Source organism: Calidris pugnax, unplaced genomic scaffold (genome assembly GCF_001431845.1).
Source record: "Calidris pugnax isolate Ruff unplaced genomic scaffold, ASM143184v1 scaffold205, whole genome shotgun sequence".
Classification (NCBI taxonomy): domain Eukaryota; kingdom Metazoa; phylum Chordata; class Aves; order Charadriiformes; family Scolopacidae; genus Calidris; species Calidris pugnax.
Genome location: NW_015090943.1, coordinates 325251 through 344891, shown reverse-complemented (window position 1 = coordinate 344891; position 19641 = coordinate 325251). Strand labels below are relative to the sequence as shown.

At 51.3% G+C, this 19641-nt stretch overlaps 1 protein-coding gene across 2 annotated transcripts in view; it reads left to right on the top strand.

Moving 5' to 3' along the window:
* FBXO42 (F-box protein 42) overlaps nt 1-19641 on the top strand; it is a 75008-nt gene that overhangs the window by 41804 nt on the left and 13563 nt on the right. For both annotated transcript variants that reach the window (XM_014951889.1, XM_014951888.1), the window contains exon 4: nt 299-433. In XM_014951889.1, coding sequence (XP_014807375.1) covers nt 299-433 — 135 coding nt within the window. The remainder of the gene's footprint in view (nt 1-298; nt 434-19641) is intronic.

Genomic DNA, 19641 nt, shown 5'->3' with positions numbered 1-19641 from the left:
GAAGGTAACTGTGCTGAGTGCCTTAATCAGAGCTAATCTAATTAACTACAAGCTTCTAAGGCAGCTTTCTTTGCACATTCAGGGGCAGCTCTGCTTGAGGGGATAATTGTCTGGGAAGGTTCTTGCTGGAGATTTACACTGGTCAGGGATATCCCGAAGCTGACCCATGGTTTTATGTAAGTGGGGGCAGCCCGTCTGCTTTTCTGCTGTCTGAAATTTGGGGAGGGGATCATTTTTTCACCCAAAAAACGTGAAGATCAGAGACTTGGCTGATCTGTGTGTGTGTGCTTTCCCCTAGGTGCGTGTTACTATGACGCCAACCAGTCGATGTACGTGTTTGGGGGCTGCACGCAGAGCAGTTGTAACGCCGCCTTCAACGACCTCTGGAGACTCGACCTCAACAGCAAAGAGTGGATCCGGCCCCTGGCGTCAGGTGAGAGGTGACAAATGTGCAATTTGATGAATTCACTTCATCAGAACTCACCTTGTCCCCAGGGCTGCCTGGGCCGAAGCTATTTCCCCACGTGTTTGATCATTATCTGGTCAGTTTTCATCTTAAATCCTCTTTTTTTTTTTGGCTGCGGAATCACAGCATTATATGGGGTTGGAAGGGACCTCTGGAGATCACCCAGTCCAACCCCCAGCCAGAGCAGGGCCACCCAGAGCAGGTCCCACAGGAACGTGTCCAGGGGGTTGGAATGTCTCCAGAGAAGGAGACTCCACCACCTCTCTGGGCAGCCTCTGCCAGGGCTCTGCCACCCTCACAGCAAACAAGTTCCTCCTCATGTTAAGGTGGAGCTTCCCATGTTCAAGTTCGTGCCCATTCCCTCTTGTCCTGTCCCTGGGCACCACTGGAAAAAGCCTGGCCCCATCCTCCTGACACCCACCCTGGAAGGATTTAGAGGTGTTGATCAGATCCCCCCTCAATCTGCTCTTCTCCAGACTGAACACACCCAAGTCCCTCAGCCTTTCCTCAGCACAGAGATGCTCCAGGCCCCTCAGCATCTCTGTAGCCTCTGCTGTCCCCTCTCCAGCAGTTCCCTGTCCTTCTGGAACTGGGCAGCCCAGAACTGGTCCCAGTGCTCCAGCTGGGGCCTCCCCAGGGCAGAGCAGAGGGGCAGGATGACCTCCCTCCACCTGCTGCTCACACTCTTCTTGATGGACCTCAGGAGAAGCCTTCTTGGCCACCAGGGCCCATTGCTGGCTCCTGGGCATCCTGTTGGCCACCAGGACTCCCAGGTCTTTCTCCTTAGAGCTGCTCTCCAGCAGGTCCCCCCCAACCTGTGCTGGTTTGGGGGGGTTCTTCCTTCCCAGGTGCAGCACCCTGCACTCACCCTTGTTGAACTTCCCCAGGTTCCTCTCTGCCCAACTCTCCTGTGCACGTTCTTGTGCCGAGTCGTTTCTCTTTGCTTGGAGCAGCTTCTCAGCAGGACGAGTGACACTCACAAGAGCCTGCAGCGATAAGAACCGTTGTCCCAGAGCTGAGATTTTTATTTATTTATTTATTTTTGTAAAAATAACTTCAGTAGCTGCCACTTGAGGTGTTCTGAGGAGCGGAGGAGACGTGCCCGGGCGGGCGAGCGTGGGAAAGCAGGTACGTTCCTGCCGTCCCCACGCTCCCAGCAGGGCAGGAAAACGCCACCCAGTGATTTCCCACACTGGTTTTTGTGTCCTCCAAACGTCACACTTGCTTTCCTCATATTTCTGAATTGGACTCGAATAACTTGGAGAGAGGCAGAAGGATGGGGGGAAGCTCTTTGGGGGGAGGGAAGGTGGTATTAAACTCCCCGTTTCATTTAACCAAGAGTGGGAGGAAGAAGAGGAGCTCAGCATCCACTGAGCGCTCCTTCTGACTGGTCTGCTCGGGTGCAGACTCCCTCTGACCCTGCTTCGTGTGCTCTAAATATTGTGGATTGCTCTCTTTAAAATCATATTTGCTTCTCTGATGCATTTTTTACTTTATGAAGTCCTCCAAAATCACCATCCCTGGCTGTGTTTAAGGGACGTTTAGATGGGGTACTGAGGGATATGGTGGAGGGGAGGACTATGTAGAGTAGGGGAGATGGTTGGACTCCATGATCCCAAGGGTCTCTTCCAACCTGAATGATTCTATGATTCTGTGATGTTTCCGTGCTCTGCTGTCATCTGGGCATTGGTCAGATGGGATTTTGAAGTGTTAAGAGGTAACTCGTCGCGTGGTAATTGCTGGTTGGGTGTCAGTCCACGCCACCCTTAATCATTTTGGTTGGATTTTTGCATCTACGCACCCACCGTATGATGCCTCCAGGTGAGAATTAAGCAGTCGTGGATCTAAAATGGAAGGGGAAAAAAAGCAAATCACCATCTAAACATTGGTGGAAACTGGCTCTCCCTCTTCTTCCTTCTTTTCCGGAGCGTTTTCCCTCTGCTTGAGGGGTGGAGAAGAGGCCACGGGTGGCATAAACAGGATGTGGGGCCATGCAGACCTCTTGCTCTGACCCAGGCCATCTATTCTTGCGAGCCCAAGGAGTTCTTCCGTCGGATTGAATGCGGGGCACGACTCGTAGTCGGAGTTAACGAGCCTGGCCGTTAACGAGCCTGGCTCCGTGGAGGCATCTCACTCACCCTCTTGGTATTTCACAAAGTCAAAATTCCCACTGCCTTACTCACAACTAAGGCTTTGCAAAGAAGGAGTCCTGTGGGAATACGTGTCGGAGTGAAGTCCCATGGGAAGATCCCCCGAGGAGATATTTTGGGATGGTGCTGTCAGGAGGGACGCGTGGAGGGAGATGGGATCGCAACTGAAACTTCAGGCGGGCTCCGCCGAACAGAGAGCGCTCTTGTTCCTCGCTCCGCCGAGGGGATGAGTCACCCCACGCTCCTGCCGCTGGTGGTTTCTTACACATAACTGCTTTTTTTTTGGTTTTGTTTTATTTTTTTAATTATTTTATACCCTTGGCACCCTCCGCCTGGGAAAGAATAGTGACTGGAGGGGGCAAAAGCAGAGAGCGCTTTGAAACTCGGGAGTCAGACGTAAATAAGGAGGGAGAGAGATTTTTTTTTTAATAAAAAAAATAAAAAATAAAAAGAAGAGCTGACATTGATTGATTAAGGCTCCATGTGCCTGCAGGCTAATTGCTCCTGGAGGTGAGGAGGAGTTCCCACCCCTGGCTCCATAGGGTAGGGCTTGCTCCAGAATATGATGGCAGCTTTTTCCACAAGCCCAGTTCTTACTCAGGGAGGTTTGATCACACTCTCCTTGTGCCCTCATTAACACGGGCATCTTCGTTAATGAGCCCTGAGTAGGGCCACCTAAAGGGAAGGGTGCCAGGGCCAGGCTAAACGCCTTGGCCGTGGCTCAGGTGAGCTGAAACAGCTTCATCCCTTCCGCTCTCTGAAGGGCTTTTCCAGGAGAAAACACCCTTTTTTTGTTGTTGTTGTTGTTTTTCTTTTTGGTTTTGTTGTTGTTTTTGTTCATACCTGGTTTCAGTTGGGTTTTCTCACTCGCAGGCATTGGATGACATCAGAGCTGGGTAATTCCTCTCCAGCCTGAGCTGCCACATTTCATCTCGGAGTAAATATTTAGCCTTCAAAGAAATAATTGGCCCCGTGTATTCTTTAGTCTTGGAGACAGAGGAGGGAGATAATTGCTTCCAAAAAACCCTAATTTTTGAGGTTTCAAAGTATTTTTTGGCTTAGATCTAAAACAATGGCATTGGCTTTCTTACTTATTAGGCTGGAGCAGAACAAGAGAGTTAATTCCTTGCTTTTATGTTGCGCTTTTCACTGGTGGGGCTTTAATGCTCTACAAAGGAGGGTGTAAGGCAGGAGCAGGATCTCTATTTTAGGAATGAGACCAGGAATCCTCCTAACTTTTCCCCCTCGAGCTTTTCTGGCCCCTTTGGAGCTACTTTCCACCCCCTTCACTCCCACGTACGAGTCTTGCTGGAGCAGGAGGGGGAGCGATTAATTAATGGCCTGTATTACATGGGAAGCCTGCAATGTTATCCCACCCAGGGTAGGTGGTCCCTGTGGAGGCAGGTGCCTTTCTCCACGTCTTGAGGATGCTTTTCTTTGCCTTTATTTGCATAATTAATCCGGGTGCTTCTTTGACTCGTAGCCTATCTGTAGAGGAGGGCCTGATGGAGGGCTGGAGGTGGTTTATGCTGGAGTCTTGTTTATCCAGCCAGAGGCGAGGGCTCGTCTCCGCTCCTCGGTGACTCAAGCTGCAGCACTTCTGTGACTTTGGTGGAGATAGTCCTCTGGTTCTCCCCAGAAACGAGCCCTGGTGCAGGTGAAACAGCCTCGAAAGAAACCAAAACCTCGAGTCCCAGGACTCGAGGGAGATGGTTCTACCCCTCTACTTCGCTCTTATAAGAATCCACCTGGAGTATTGGTGGACTCGAGGGAGATGGTTCTACCCCTCTACTTTGCTCTTATAAGAATCCACCTGGAATATGGTGTCCAGCTTTGGAGTTCCTCAACATCAGAAGGACATGGAGCTGGTGGAGCGGGGTCAGGGGAGGCCACGGAGATGCTGGGAGGGCTGGAGCCCCTCTGCTGGGAGGATGGGCTGAGAGAGTTGGGGGGTTCAGCCTGGAGAAGAGAAGGCTCCGGGGAGACCTTCCAGCCCCTTCCAGTCCCTCAAGGGGCTCCAGGAGAGATGGGGAGGGACTCTGGATCAGGGAGGGGAGCCCTAGGAGGAGGGGGAAGGGGTTGACCCTGAAAGAGGGGAGATGGAGCTGAGCTGTGGGGAAGAACTTGTTTGGTGTGAGGGTGGTGAGAGCCTGGCCCAGGGTGCCCAGAGAAGCTGTGGCTGCCCCATCCCTGGAGGGGTTCAAGGGCAGGTTGGAGGGGGCTTGGAGGGACCTGGTGTGGTGGGAGGTGTCCCTGCCCAGGGCAGGGGGTGGCACTGGAGGGGCTTTAAGGTCCCTTCACACCCAAACCATTCATGATTCTGTAACTTAATGCAATGGATAATGCAGGAGCTTCAGGGTTCCTGTGGTGAGGGCTTTGGTGTGGGCTTGCTGCCGCCCAGAGTTGGCTACCCCAGGATTCAGCCCTGGATCTGCTGCACTGGTGGCAGGGCTAGTTTGTCTGATTTCCAGGCAGGTCTGTGAAATACTCTTGATGAGATCCCTTCCATCTCTGTGCGATGAAAACCACTGACGGGTTCCTGGGAGAGGCCACCTCGGCCTCCAGCACTGACCCAGGCCCTTCACCATCGTCCATGTCTCCTCTTCGTGTCATCCTCGGGCTGCAGCGGGTGATTTTTGGGGCAGATTGAGAGTGTATCCTCAGGCAGTCATCCCTCTGGGATAACTCAGCCTATTTCAGACTCTGTGTTTCTGCAGACTTTCTCCCTTCCTGGATTTGGTAGTTTATGTTCCTCAGGAACCCTGTGCTTGGCCTCAGGCCACCAGAGCCGTGCTCTAAACTGGGAAATACCTTTTTTTTTTAAATGGGAGAGAAAAAGTAGTAAAAGCCGGTAGTTTTGTCTGTGCTCTCGGGGACTTATGGGACAGAGATGAAAAGGTTTTCTTTTTAAAATCAAGCTTTTTATAAAGTAAGGACCGGGTCTTTGCAGGGAGAGGGATGCGAGCTGAAGTCCTACAGGATCTGGGCATCATCCCTGTTGTTTCTGGTGGATCATCCTCAGCCAAGTGTGAACCCCCCCTGTGTCTTCCCAACCTGGGGAGACAAGAGCTGGAAAGACCCCAGTTCCCTCCTTGTGGCAGTGAGTTCTCCCACTGTTGGGCTGTGATTCCTGCTCTGATATCAGGGAATTTGGGAATCTTGTGGCTCTGCTTTTCCTGTTTGCTGCAACGGGGCTCACTGTGGGGAGTAAAACTTGCCAGGATTTGTTTCCTGGTGGTTTTGTCTCCCTGCACTCATGCTGCTTTTGCTGGAGAGATGGGAATGCTTCTCTTCTCTTTTCTTGAGATTTCAGGCTAAAAACGGGCTTGGAGGCAAAACTCGTTCATGAGATGCTCTGATCCTCTTTCTCCACGTTCAGAGCACCAATACTCAGCCACATCAGAGCAGCTGGTCCTCCCTGTGTCTCACTGCTTTCACCTGAAAATGAGTAGAGACCATCAGCCTGAAGCTGGGATTTAAAACCTTCTGGGTAGCTTTAACACGATGCACTAAGTGCAAAAAGTCCTCTCCCACGTCGGTTCTTGGCTCCGTTCTTCCTCCAGGTCCCATCCAAGCTTTGAGTGGGAGCTGCTGGAGTTTGAGGATCAGGTTTTTCCCTTGTGAGCCGAGGGGAAAGGTGCCTTTGATGGTGTTGTGTCAACAAAGCTAAGAGCCCCAAGGAGGTAGGAGAGAGTCTGCTGTCACCTGCCCCGGGTGGTTGTATCAGATGTGGTCCCCCTGCGGTGGGAGGCTCTTTTGGCTGAGAGAAACCTCCCCGTTAGTCGTTTGCGGAGCGGTTTGCCCTTGATGAAGCTGCACAAAAACCTTGCCCTGGGCCAGAAAAAAAATAAATACAAAGCCCTGTTTTCATCGTCTCCTTCTAGAAAACACGGGCGAGTTTTGAAAGCAGTTGGTGGAGATTCATAAATGCTGGAGCCCATCCAGGGTGAGCTGCTTTGCTCAGGGCCTCCTGGGTGATGGGGGCTTTGTGGAGCTGAAAGGAGACATCAGGGACAGGACTTTGCGAGGAGGGCACGTGGTGATGGTGCTGAGAACCAGAAGGTACCCAGCCCTCCCTGTCCATGAACTGGTGTGACACCTTCATGCGTGGTGTAAATAACTTGAGGACTCGTGGGTACAGGGCAGTCCGAGGGACCGGTGGGGTTTCTGAGGAGTAAAGAGTTGTTGGAGTAGCAGAAACCATCTCATGTTTGGGTTTAGAACCTGCTGTGCCTGAAGATCTCCTGAGATGGTGCAGATTGTTGACTCCTTGGTTGTCTTTTCCATCTTCTTGTTTTTTTCTGAGTAGCAGTAACCAGCTGAGACTCGTTACTGCAACACCCTCCCCTGGTCCCACATGGCAATTCTTCTGCTGTGACTTGTGTCAGGGTAACGTTGTGAGCGACCTAAGGCACATCCTTGCTTTGGGAATTAAAAAAAAAAACACAAAATCCTGCCCTGGTGGTGCCAGTAGCCTCTGTTGGAGTAGCAGAAACCATCTCATGTTTGGGTTTAGAACCTGCTGTGCCTGAAGATCTCCTGAGATGGTGCAGATTGTTGACTCCTTGGTTGTCTTTTCCATCTTCTTGTTTTTTTCTGAGTAGCAGTAACCAGCTGAGACTCGTTACTGCAACACCCTCCCCTGGTCCCACATGGCAATTCTTCTGCTCCCGTTGCAGTGACTTGTGTCGGGGTAACGTTGTGAGCAACCTAAGGCACATCCTTGCTTTGGGAATTAAAAAAAAAACCACAAAATCCTGCCCTGGTGGTGCCAGTAGCCTCTTTAGAGCAGCATTTCTCAGCCTGGGGGCTGCTGCCCGTCCCCGAGCCACCAGAAGAGAGTTCACGAGGTGTTTCACAGCAAAACAAAACACCTTCCCACGTACAACGGGGAAGGAAACCAGGAGGAGCAGGTTTAGAAAAGAAACTTTCACAATTTAGCCCAGCTTGTTTCCACTCACAGCCCTGGAGGGGCAAAATGGTCTTCGTGTACCCGTGGGTTTGTGAATTCGGGGCGGTGTTGGACGGCGGTTGAATTTTTTTTTAATTGAAGTCATGCCTAATTTTTTTAATACAAACTTGGGATCACCTTGAGCCCGCTGAAACCCTGTCGTAGCTTCTGGCCTCCTGGGAGTCAAAAAGGAGCGAGAAGCTGATGCCTGGCACAGAATAAGGTCTCTCATTTTGACCCCTCAAAGTTGAGCAGGTTTGGAAAGGGATGGAAACCCCTCGCACTCCGCACGGATTCTGCTGTCGCGGCGTTGAATGCAGCCAGGAAGAGAGGAAAAAGCTTTTCTCCAGCTCTTTTCCTGATCTGGTTTGTTTCTTCCTCGTTGCCCTCTGAGTTCAGTAGCAGGAGGGCGTATTCCTGCCCTCGCGGAGCGAAAACTTTCCACCCAATCATCAAAAAATCCTTCCCTTTCCCACCACGAGCAAAATGCTCCCGGAGCCCGGAGTGACCTGACCCCGGCTGGAAACTCTGCCTTCATTCTGGTGAGTCTGCTGCCCGACTCACTTATCACACCCCTCATTTCTACCCTTCTGAAACAAAAACCACAAGTTTCTGGGACTTCCTTCTATACTGCCCTTTGGGACAGACGCTGTTGCAGCACCGGGTCGCTTGGAATTGCTTTTTCTGATTTAAATATATTGAGTTTTTTCCCTCCCTTTGACAGCCCTGTCCTCCAGCCCGGTGTTGTCCTGTCGGGCTGGGAGTGACAGGAGCACTGAGAGGTGAAGCCTTTCTGAAATTCAAACTGCGGGGCTGAAATAAAAAGGCAAAGTGCCTCTTTTGAGGAAGAATCCGGGTAAATAGAGAAATCTAGCTGGGGGTATGGATAGAAGTGCTGCAAAGCACAGCACGCTGAGGTTGTCCCATTGCAGGTACTCAAGGGGTGACCTTCTCCCAGGTGAAAACTGCGTCTCCACAAACCTTAAACAATTCCTGTTGCAAACCACGACCTCGCAGGGAGCGTGCTGCTTTCCAAAGGAAGCAACATCCTTGAATATAGGGTTTTTAAACTTTATTATTGCCCTTCCAGAGAGCGAGCCCAGAGCTCGTTTGGCAGGCTCCGAGCCGCGGCCCCACGGAGCTCGGGTGTTTCTCGGTGCCTTTGGGTCCCTGGGTTGGTCTGTGCCAGGCAGACAGGATGCTAATTTCTTCCTTTCTTCGCTTGGGTGGTTTTGAAAAGTGTCTCCAATGAAATTTGCCTTTATTAAATATGAAATATTTCAGGGGCCAGAGATGAAAAATGGGCAGGTGAAGGGTTTTGGGGTTTATTTCCTCGTTGGGAAAGCACAGCTTGGGTGCGTAAAGGGCTGTTTTCCAGGAGATTAACCCAGAGCTGTTTGGGTTCTCTAGGCTTGCTCTGTGAGAGTAATTAGTTGCTTAATCTGGGTTTGGGTTTACAACACCCATCTACCCTCTCTTTGATTTGCCAGGCCCTGTCCTCCTCCCTTCTCAGGGCCTCTCTGGCCGTTTGCATTTAGCTTCTGAAAGCTTTTTATCATCTGGCTCCATCATCTTCTGAATCATGCTCGTCCAGCATCACTGCTTGTGTGTGGGGTGGCTCTTGTCCCCCAGGACGGACACCCTGCCACCACCGACCCGGTGGCATCACCAGGGACACAGAGGTAGAAAACACACCCAAATTGGGGATGAATCTGCTGTTTGCAAGGATCTGTCCTGCAAACCCCTTTGCCAAACCAGGCAGGAAAAACTGAAAGTTCTTCCTGGGGGCTTGTGCTGGTTCTTGGATGGTTTCTGTCTGGGAAACGGTTCTAGGTGGTTTCTATTTGGATTCTATTTTGCTCCCTCCAAAATAACCCACCTTGGAGAGAGCAGTTCTTTAAATGCTTTGGAGGTAAAGCCCTTAAACTCTTTAGAATCACCACAGAATCATAGAATGGTTTGGGTTGGAAGGGACCTCAAAGATCATCATCAAAGTTCCAACCCCCCTGCCCTGGGCAGGGACACCTCCCACCAGACCAGGTTGCTCAAGGCCCCATCCAGCCTGGCCTTGAACCCCTCCAGGGATGGGGCAGCCACAGCTTCCCTGGGCAACCTGTTCCAGTGTCTCACCACCCTCAGAGTAAAAAATTTCTTCCTCAGATCTAATCTGAATCTTTTTTCTTCCAATTTAAAACCGTTTCCCCTTGTCCTATCATTACACCTCCTGGCAAAGAGTCCCTCCCCAGCTCTTCTATAGGCACCCTTCAGGTATTGAAAGGCTGCTCTAAGGTCTCCCTGGAGCCTTCTCTTCTCCAGGCTGAACAATCCCAGCTCCCTCAGCCTGTCTTCATAGGAGAGGTGCTCCATCCCTCTCATCATCTTCGTATGATTAGCTGGTCTGTGTGATGGGAAATGGCTGTGGGCTACTGGTACCAGGGTGAAAAATACACCTGTGCCTTCTATTTTTGAGCACTGCATCTGAAAACCACCTTTCTCCGTGGCTTTCTCCATTCCTCCCTGTCCCAGTCTTGAGCCTGCCCCTTGCTGGTGTTAAAATATCCTTATCCATGCTCCCGCGCCGGGTTCATGGAGTGTTTCCAAAGGCTCCCTCCATCTGCAGAGGTCATTAAGTCACCACATAACTTCATTCCTCTCTTACAGCTTGAGGGTGGGGGGCAGAGTCTGTTTGGCAATTAAAAATGAGGAGTTGCCTGGTCCTCACCTTGTCTGCAGGGACACCGGGATGCCGCTGCCGTTGTCTCTCCGGCACGGCAGGAATGTGGCGCCAGGGGCGGGCAGGAATCACTTTGAAGAAGCCAAAAACACCCTCACACAGAGGTGGGAACGGGCCCAGGACCTGGAGGCTCCTGTCACCTCTGCCCGAGGGGGTGCTGAGCTCATTTGGGATGGGGCTGAGCTCCTGCCTCAACCAACCAACCTCAACAGTGGTGTTGGGCAAGTTGGTTCTGCCAAAGCCGCGCGGCATCGGATGATATAGAATCATGGAATGGTTTGGGTTGGAAAGGACCTTAAAGACCACCCAGTGCCCTGGGCAGGGACACCTCCCACCAAACCAAGTGGATCCAAGCCCCATCCAACCTGGCCTTGAACCCCTCCAGGGATGGGGCAGCCCCAGCTTCTCTGGGCAACTGTCTGTTTGACTGTTCAGTCCTTCTGCTGTTGGTGGCCCCAGAATCGCTCCCCTCGCCCTGCTGACCATGCTGCTGGGGATGCAGCCCAGGTTGCCAGTGGCTTTCTGGGCTGTTCAGTGCCCATTGCTGGCTCATGTGGAGCTTCTCCTCCACCAACACCCCCAAGTCATAGAATCATAGAATCATAGAATGGTTTGGGTTGGAAGGGACCTCAAAGATCATTGAGTTCCAACCCCCCTGCCCTGGGCAGGGACACCTCCCACTAGACCAGGTTGCTCAAATAGCCATCCAGCCTGGCCTTGAACACCTCCAGGGATGGGGCAGCCACGACCTCCCTGGGCAACCTGTTCCAGTGTCTCACCACCCTCACTGTAAAGAATTTCTTCCTAGTATCTAACCTAAATCTCCCCTCCACCAGCTTAAAACCATTGCCCCTTGTCCTGTCGCTACTCTTCTTTGTAGAGAGTCCCTCTCCGGCTCTTCTGTAGGCTCCTTTCAGCTACTGAAAGGCCGTTATAAGGTCTCCTTCTCCTTGGGGTTGCTCTTCAGCCATTCTCCACCCAGCCTGGATTTGTGCCTGGGATTGCCACGTCCCGGCTGCAGGACCTTGCACTTGGCCTTGTTGAACTTCATGAGGTTGGCACGGTCCCACCTCTCCAGATCCAGAGAAGGCTCTGGGGAGACCTTATAGTGGCCTTTCAATACCTGAAGGGTGCCTATAGAAGAGGTGGAGAAGGACTCTTTGCCAGGAAGGGTAATGATAGGACAAGGGGAAATGGTTTTAAATTGGAAGAAAAAAGATTCAGATTAGATCTCAGGAAGAAATTTTTTACTCTGAGGGTGGTGAGACACTGGAACAGGTTGCCCAGGGAAGTTGTGGCTGCCCCATCCCTGGAAGTGTTCAAGGCCAGGCTGGATCTTGGAGCAACCTACTCTAGTGGGAGGTGTCCCTGCCCAGGGCAGGGGGGTTGGAACTCGATGATCTTTGAGATCCCTTCCAACCCAAACCATTCTATGATTCTATGATCCCTCTGGAGGGCATCCCTGCCCTCCAGCGTGTCGACCGCCCCACACAGCTTGGTCTTATCAGCAAACTTGGTGATGGTACCCTCTATCCTACTATCCATGTTGCTGACAAAGAGGTTGAACAGTCCCAGTTGCTGACAAAGAGGTTGAAGGTCCCAGTACTGACCCTTGAGGAGCACATCTCCATCTGCTTCCTTTGGCTGGGTAGGTGCTTCCCTGCGTGTGCTCCCACGGCTGTCCCTGCCAGGGGACAGGGAAATTTGCTGTCACGGTGGTGCTGGGACTTGGTAGAGTTGGTTTTATAGCAACAAACCAAATCCACTGGTGGTTTCTCTCTCCTGGCCCCCACTCTCGGTGCGTTACGATAAACTGGAACTTCAGCAACTTTTTATCTTCGGATGAAACTTGGAGGAGGGAAAAACAGTCCCTGCTGTGGGAGACTCGCTCCTCGGAGCGGTGGTTTCCTGCTTCCCTCAGCAGGTTGGTGAGACACGTCTCTGACCCTGGTGCTTCCAAAGGGAAAGATGCTGTACCCCTTGGATGCCCTCCTGTCCTGCCTCTGACAGCTTGGCCTGACGTGGTAGGAATATGTGGTGGGGGAAATATGGAGGGGAGGCTGGGAGAGGGAGGGGAAATGGATGTTTTAAGCATCTTTATCTTTATAAGGGAGTAGAGCAATAGGACAAGGGTTTGACACTGAAAGAGGGGAGATGGAGATGAGATGTGAGGAAGAACTTTGGTGTGAGGGTGGTGAGAGCCTGGCCCAGGTTGCCCCGAGAAGCTGTGGCTGCCCCATCCCTGGAGGGGTTCAAGGCCAGGTTGGAGGGGGCTTGGAGGGACCTGGTGTGGTGGGAGGTGTCCCTGCCCAGGGCAGGGGGTGGCACTGGATGGGCTTTAAGGTTTCTTCCAACCTGAACTATTCTATGGTCTGGTTTTCCTCCTGCCTCAGTGCAGATCTGGGGATTTGAGGCTCTTGTTGGTGGAGCCAGACAGGAAGAGATCCCACCATTTGTTCATCCTTGATCCCATGGCTTTGTTTTGGACCAGATTGTTTCTCTTTCACTGAAATCTCTGCCATGGAGGGCCTGGGGCTCCGTGGAGGCTGCCATCAAGACAGCCCAGAAAGAGGGGAGCTGGTTGTTCTTTCCTGTCCCCGCTGTGCCCTGCAGCTCGCTGGCTGTCACCCCTTCTGGCTCCTGTTCCAAAGGAGACACCCAGCTGGTGGAAGGGCTGCCAGGAGTTTTCCAGGAGCCCTTGCTCCAACAGGAGCTGGCACCCGTGGTAAAGCCAGGAACCCTGTGCATCTCACAGAGACTTGGTAAGGAATGGTTTTGGTCATTCTCTTGTCTCCAGGATGGTGAGGAGAGGGATTTATTCAGGATTTTCAGTCCACCTGTACGGCGTTTGTCTCTCTAGAAGCTTTCTTGCCTCTCTCTGCACTTCCTAATGTTCAATCTAAACCTCCCCTGTTGGAGCTTGAAGCCGTTCCCTCTCGTTCTGTCACTAATTACCTGTGAGAAGAGACCAGCACCAACCTCTCTACAGTGTCCTTTCACAAAGTTGTAGAGAGTGATGAGGTCTCCCCTCAGCCTCCTCTTCCTCACACTAAACAGCCCCAGCTCCTTCAATCGCTCTTCATACGATTTGTTTTCCAGCCCCCTCACCAGCTTCGTTGCCCTCCTCTGCACTCGCTCCAGCACCTCCAGATCTCTCTTGGATTGAGGTGCCCAAAACTGGACACAACACTCGAGGTGTGGCCTCCCCAGTGCTGAGTACAGGGGCACAATCACCTCCCGACTTCTGCTGGTCACACTATTTTTGATACAAGCCAGGATGCCGTTGGCTTTCTTGCCCCCCTGGGCACACGCCGGCTCATATTCAGCCGTTTGTCAACTAGAACCCCCAGGGCTCTTTCCTCCAGGCAGCTTTCCAGCCACACTAAACCTTGTCGGATTTAGATTCTCAAAGAGAAGCTCCTTGGGCACAGATCCCTCCGGAGATTAATGGAGAAATTTTTCCCACTATTTGCCTTTATCGGATATGGAGAATTTTTAGCCCAAATCCCCGTTTGTGACACACAAAGGTGTCTCCCAGCCGGGAGAATTTCGGCGTCACGGGTAGGACATGCTCATTTTAAACATGACCCCGGGCCATCTGAAAATACTGCCCACAAAAGATGCTATACCAAAATTAGGGAAAACTATTTGCAGCCCTGTTGGTAAATAGAAAAGTCCGTGATTTGCAAAAATAGGTTCCTGGGGTTGAGAGTCCTTATATAGACAAAGAAGTCGTTGTGTCTCATCAATGGTGCTGGGCATCCGGTAGCTCCCGATGAGTTTGGGAGCTTCTGAAGGTCTCACCCCTCTGAGGTTTGGGTGCCTGCTGTTGAAACGCTGAGCAAAAATCCCTCTCCTGCCTTTCTCCTTCCCATCTCCTGGAGAACAACTTGCTTTTTAATGGTCTCAAGCACCATCCGGTCATTTCTCCAACTGGTACTTCCCTAAGCAGAACTTTGGGTTGATTTTCCAAGAGGTTTTGTTTTTTTTTTTCTTCCTAGCTCTGACTTTTCCCTGACACTTGATTTCCCAGCCCCTCGGGGGGGGAATTTAATTTCTCTCCAACATCAATTTGGCTGAGGGGGAGGCGAGGGTTTTGCGAGCTGTGGGGAGGCATCTCTGAAACCTTCTATTTCATTTCCATATTGGGAAAGAAAGCTGAAAAACACGCAAGCGGGCGCCCCGGTGGCACGTACGGGTTGTTGACTTTGGTGTTGGCTCAGATATAATTAACACCTTGCGCCAGAAAGGAAGATGATAACCCCAATCTGCTCCTGCCCCAGGCCCGGGAGGGACATCATCCTTGTTGCCACCCTGGGCGAGGTGTGATGGAGGTACCGAGGCATGAGGGAGGTTTTTCTGACCACGGGGCATTTTATATATCGAATTATTCCTTTCTTCTTGGGTCTGTCGCGAAGCTTTCCCTCCCCTGCAGGGAGTCACCCTCGGGGGCAGCTCCCTTTTGGGGTGAGTGGAGTAAAAACCCCGCTGTCCCGTGGCTGGAGGTGTCTCCTCGGCTGGGAAGGAGCTTCCAGGAGCTTTGGGAAAGGTCCTGCTGGGAGGTTTGGGGCAGGCTGTGCTGACATCTATCGGCAAGAGCTCCTTCCAAGGCGGCCCAGCAGCAGCTTTGCCTCCTCGAACCTGATGCTGCCGTTGTGTCTTTGCCTTAAGGACCTTCTCCACCACCATTTCATACCTAACACTCCAAATTAAATCCGCAAAATTCACTTTAGAGTGCATACCTTCCCCAGCGTGATGCGCTTTCAAAGACTCTTCAAATGCTCACAGCCTGATTATTTATTTTTTTTTTAATTATTATTCTTCTTTTTTTTATATCTTTCACAAAAGCATCTGCTGGAAAATCTCCTTAAATCCGGCAGGCACGCGGAATGACGAAGCGCTCGCTCATGCTTGTCTGCTGTCCAGAAAGGGAATAGTTATTCCTGACGTGAAATATTTAGCGAGTTTTGGCGTTAAGCCCCAGATTTACTGGAATGAGGGAGAAAAATCGAGCTCCTTGTGTGAAGAAAACGTAGCAGAGGGACCGATGGCTTGGAAATGGGAATAAGGGGGGGAAGAACAGAGTGAGGGAAAGAGTGAATATCGGAGTGAATATCCCTTCGTGTGTTTTCTGGGGCTTTCGGTCGGTAGATATTGGATTTTTAGTAAAAAGCTGCATTTTCTTTGCAGTTTGACACTGAAAGAGGGGAGATGGAGATGAGATGTGAGGAAGAACTTTGGTGTGAGGGTGGTGAGAGCCTGGCCCAGGTTGCCCCGAGAAGCTGTGGCTGCCCCATCCCTGGAGGGGTTCAAGGCCAGGTTGGAGGGGGCTTGGAGGGACCTGGTGTGGTGGGAGGTGTCCCTGCCCAGGGCAGGGGGTGGCACTGGATGGGCTTTAAGGTTTCTTCCAACCTGAACTATTCTATGGTCTGGTTTTCCTCCTGCCTCAGTGCAGATCTGGGGATTTGAGGCTCTTGTTGGTGGAGCCAGACAGGAAGAGATCCCACCATTTGTTCATCCTTGATCCCATGGCTTTGTTTTGGACCATACTGTTTCTCTTTCACTGAAATCTCTGCCATGGAGGGCCTGGGGCTCCGTGGAGGCTGCCATCAAGACAGCCCAGAAAGAGGGGAGCTGGTTGTTCTTTCCTGTCCCCGCTGTGCCCTGCAGCTCGCTGGCTGTCACCCCTTCTGGCTCCTGTTCCAAAGGAGACACCCAGCTGGTGGAAGAGCTGCCAGGAGTTTTCCAGGAGCCCTTGCTCCAACAGGAGCTGGCACCCGTGGTAAAGCCACGATCCCTGCGCATCTCACAGAGCCAGAGACTTGGTAAGGAATGGTTTTGGTAATTCTCTTGTCTCCAGGATGGTGAGGAGAGGGATTTATTCAGGATTTTCAGTCCACCTGTACGGCGTTTGTCTCTCTAGAAGCTTTCTTGCCTCTCTCTGCACGGAGCAGCCCTTCCTAAGATGCTATCGGTGTGAATCGAGGAGAAAGGCATGAAAAATAGCTTGTTGCTTTAACCTTGTCGGATTTAGATTCTCAAAGAGAAGCTCCTTGGGCACAGATCCCTCCAGAGATCAATGGAGGAATTTTTCCCACTATTTGCCTTTATCGGATACAGAGAATTTTTAGCCCAAATCCCGGTTTGTGACACACGAAGGTGTCTCCCAGCAGGGAGAAATTTGATGTCACGGGTAGGACATGCTCATTTTAAACATGACCCCAGGCCATCTGAAAATACTGCCCACAAAACAGGCTATACCAAAATTGGGGAAAACTATTTGCAGCCCTGTTGGTAAATAAAAAAGTCCGTGATTTGCAAAAATTTAATTTCTCTCCAACATCAATTTGGCCGAGGGGGAGGCGAGGGTTTTGCGAGCTGTGGGGAGGCATCTCTGAAACCTTCTATTTTATTTCCATATTGGGAAAGAAAGCTGAAAAACACGCAAGCGGGCGCCCCGGTGGCACGTACGGGTTGTTGACTTTGGTGTTGGCTCAGATATAATTAACACCTTGCGCCAGAAAGGAAGATGATAACCCCAATCTGCTCCTGCCCCAGGCCCGGGAGGGACATCATCCTTGTTGCCACCCTGGGCGAGGTGTGATGGAGGTACCGAGGCATGAGGGAGGTTTTTCTGACCACGGGGCATTTTATATATCGAATTATTCCTTTCTTCTTGGGTCTGTCGCGAAGCTTTCCCTCCCCTGCAGGGAGTCACCCTCGGGGGCAGCTCCCTTTTGGGGTGAGTGGAGTAAAAACCCCGCTGTCCCGTGGCTGGAGGTGTCTCCTCGGCTGGGAAGGAGCTTCCAGGAGCTTTGGGAAAGGTCCTGCTGGGAGGTTTGGGGCAGGCTGTGCTGACATCTATCGGCAAGAGCTCCTTCCAAGGCGGCCCAGCAGCAGCTTTGCCTCCTCGAACCTGATGCTGCTGTTGTGTCTTTGCCTTAAGGACCTTCTCCACCACCATTTCATACCTAACACTCCAAATTAAATCCGCAAAATTCACTTTAGAGTGCATACCTTCCCCAGCGTGATGCGCTTTCAAAGACTCTTCAAATGCTCACAGCCTGATTATTTATTTTTTTTTTAATTATTATTCTTCTTTTTTTTATATCTTTCACAAAAGCATCTGCTGGAAAATCTCCTTAAATCCGGCAGGCACGCGGAATGACGAAGCGCTCGCTCATGCTTGTCTGCTGTCCAGAAAGGGAATAGTTATTCCTGACGTGAAATATTTAGCGAGTTTTGGCGTTAAGCCCCAGATTTACTGGAATGAGGGAGAAAAATCGAGCTCCTTGTGTGAAGAAAACGTAGCAGAGGGACCGATGGCTTGGAAATGGGAATAAGGGGGGGAAGAACAGAGTGAGGGAAAGAGTGAATATCGGAGTGAATATCCCTTCGTGTGTTTTCTGGGGCTTTCAATCGGTAAATATTGGATTTTTAGTAAAAAGCTGCATTTTCTTTGCAGCAAACCCCCAGACCAGCACAGCCCAGTTCCTCCCAGCGCTGAGCTTTTCACTCTTACTGGAGTAGATTATTTTATTTATTTTTTTTTTCTCTGGATGCTCCGTAAAGGATGGTTGTGGGTTTTTTAACCCCCGTGGTAACTCCAACCTCAAATTAGGCTGCAGCCGTTTCCTGAAACGCCGCTAATTGGGGGGTTCTCTGGCAGAAATGCCTGAAATGCCTCCCTCCTGCTGCCCCAAAGCCAAGGGGGAGCGTGATTTTGAGCCCAAAATGCGGAGCTCAGCAGAGCCGGGGCACGCTCCGCCGCTCGCCCGCACATACCTCCCTCCTTCCCCTGCAATTAGCCGCTTATTATGGGCCTTGTGTCGTCTGATACAGCAATTTCCATCTCTCCCTTCCCCTCCTGGAGAAAAAGGGGGGGGTTGGGGGGTGGGAAGAAGAGTTGTAGGAGCCCAGCAATCTCTTTTTTTCTCTCCGAGCGCCGAGCTCTTTAATTAAGCGTCAGAGTTTTTTTGTGTAGGATGGGGAGACTTACTCAAATCGCTCGGAAGTCTGCAGGGGATCACTAAAGTGGAGTTGGGGGGGTCTGGGTGGGGAGTGGGGGGTGTGTGTGTGAAAAAAAACACATATTAAAGCGGAGAGAGGCGGGTCGCTGGCTGGCGTTTGGATTCCACCCACCTGAGAGGGAAAAGCAGCTTTTGCAAGAGCAGGAGCTTTTACCGCGGGGCCAAATCAGTGTTTCCCAAAAGCCAGCGAGATGATTGCAAAGGGGAAATTGGGGTGTGTGTGTGAGGGGGGGGGGTGACCTCACCCCAAGGAGAATGAAGCACCTTGGAGTGATGCTGCTGGGGATGGACCCTGCTAAAACCCCTCCAGCAGCATCCGGGGGCATCCATCCTCTGCTCCTGGTTTGCAGCTATGGAGAGAATGAAGGGGGGGGTAAAGCCCCCGGGGTGTTCTGGCGCTTTTATCTCTTTAGCTGTTTGCTCAACTTGCTGCATAAGGACATTTTTGTTGAGCATTAGCAGGGGGGGGTGACTCAGTAATCCTGTTGCACAGGGTTCAGAGGGCACTGCCTCTCCTTTTTTCGACAGCTTTATCGGGCTCCGTGTCGCGGCACGTAAGGATTTCCCAGGTTAAAAAAAATAAATTAAAAATAAAATAAATACTGTGACATTGCAAAAGCTCTGGAGGTGACTTATCCTCCCCCTCTCCACCCCCCCGGCGGGGATTTCTGCCTCCACCTTGGAAAGATTGTGAGAAACCAAGCGTTGGGTTGGACGCCGTGGGTTTGACTGGGTTTGTAGCGTGAGCCTGGGTCATTGTAGGGTGGAAATTCAGCTTGTTCTGTGTGGAAATATCAGGGGGGGGGCTGCTGTGGTTTGGTTACATACCCCCACCCCCCCCCAAAGTTGCAAAAAAACACCCCAACAGGGCACAGAGATTTTTCCTGCCCAACCTAAGAGGGATTTTGGAGGCGGCAGATGTATGTGCCTGCGATCTCTCTCTGGTGGGGAGACAAATCAGATCTTGTCCAATTTTTCTTTTTTTTCTCTTGCAAAGCTGAATTCCTGTCTATTTCCCAGCAAGGAATTTTTTTTTATTTTTTTTTTCCGAAGCCAGATTTGAGGGAACACTAAATCATATGTGGCTTTGGGAAGGGAAAAATGATACTTTCCTGGCTTTTAAATACTTTAAAGTTTAGACAGACCCAGTCAAAACCGGTCTTGAAAACATTTGTAACCCCAGTGCCCTGTTTTGAACATCTCAGGGAGAAAAATGGGTGAATATCAGATGCTGGATCCAAGGCAGATGACCAGAGAGTCCTAAATGTTGGGGTTTGACTTAGGGAAGGATGCACAACGTGCCATGGAGA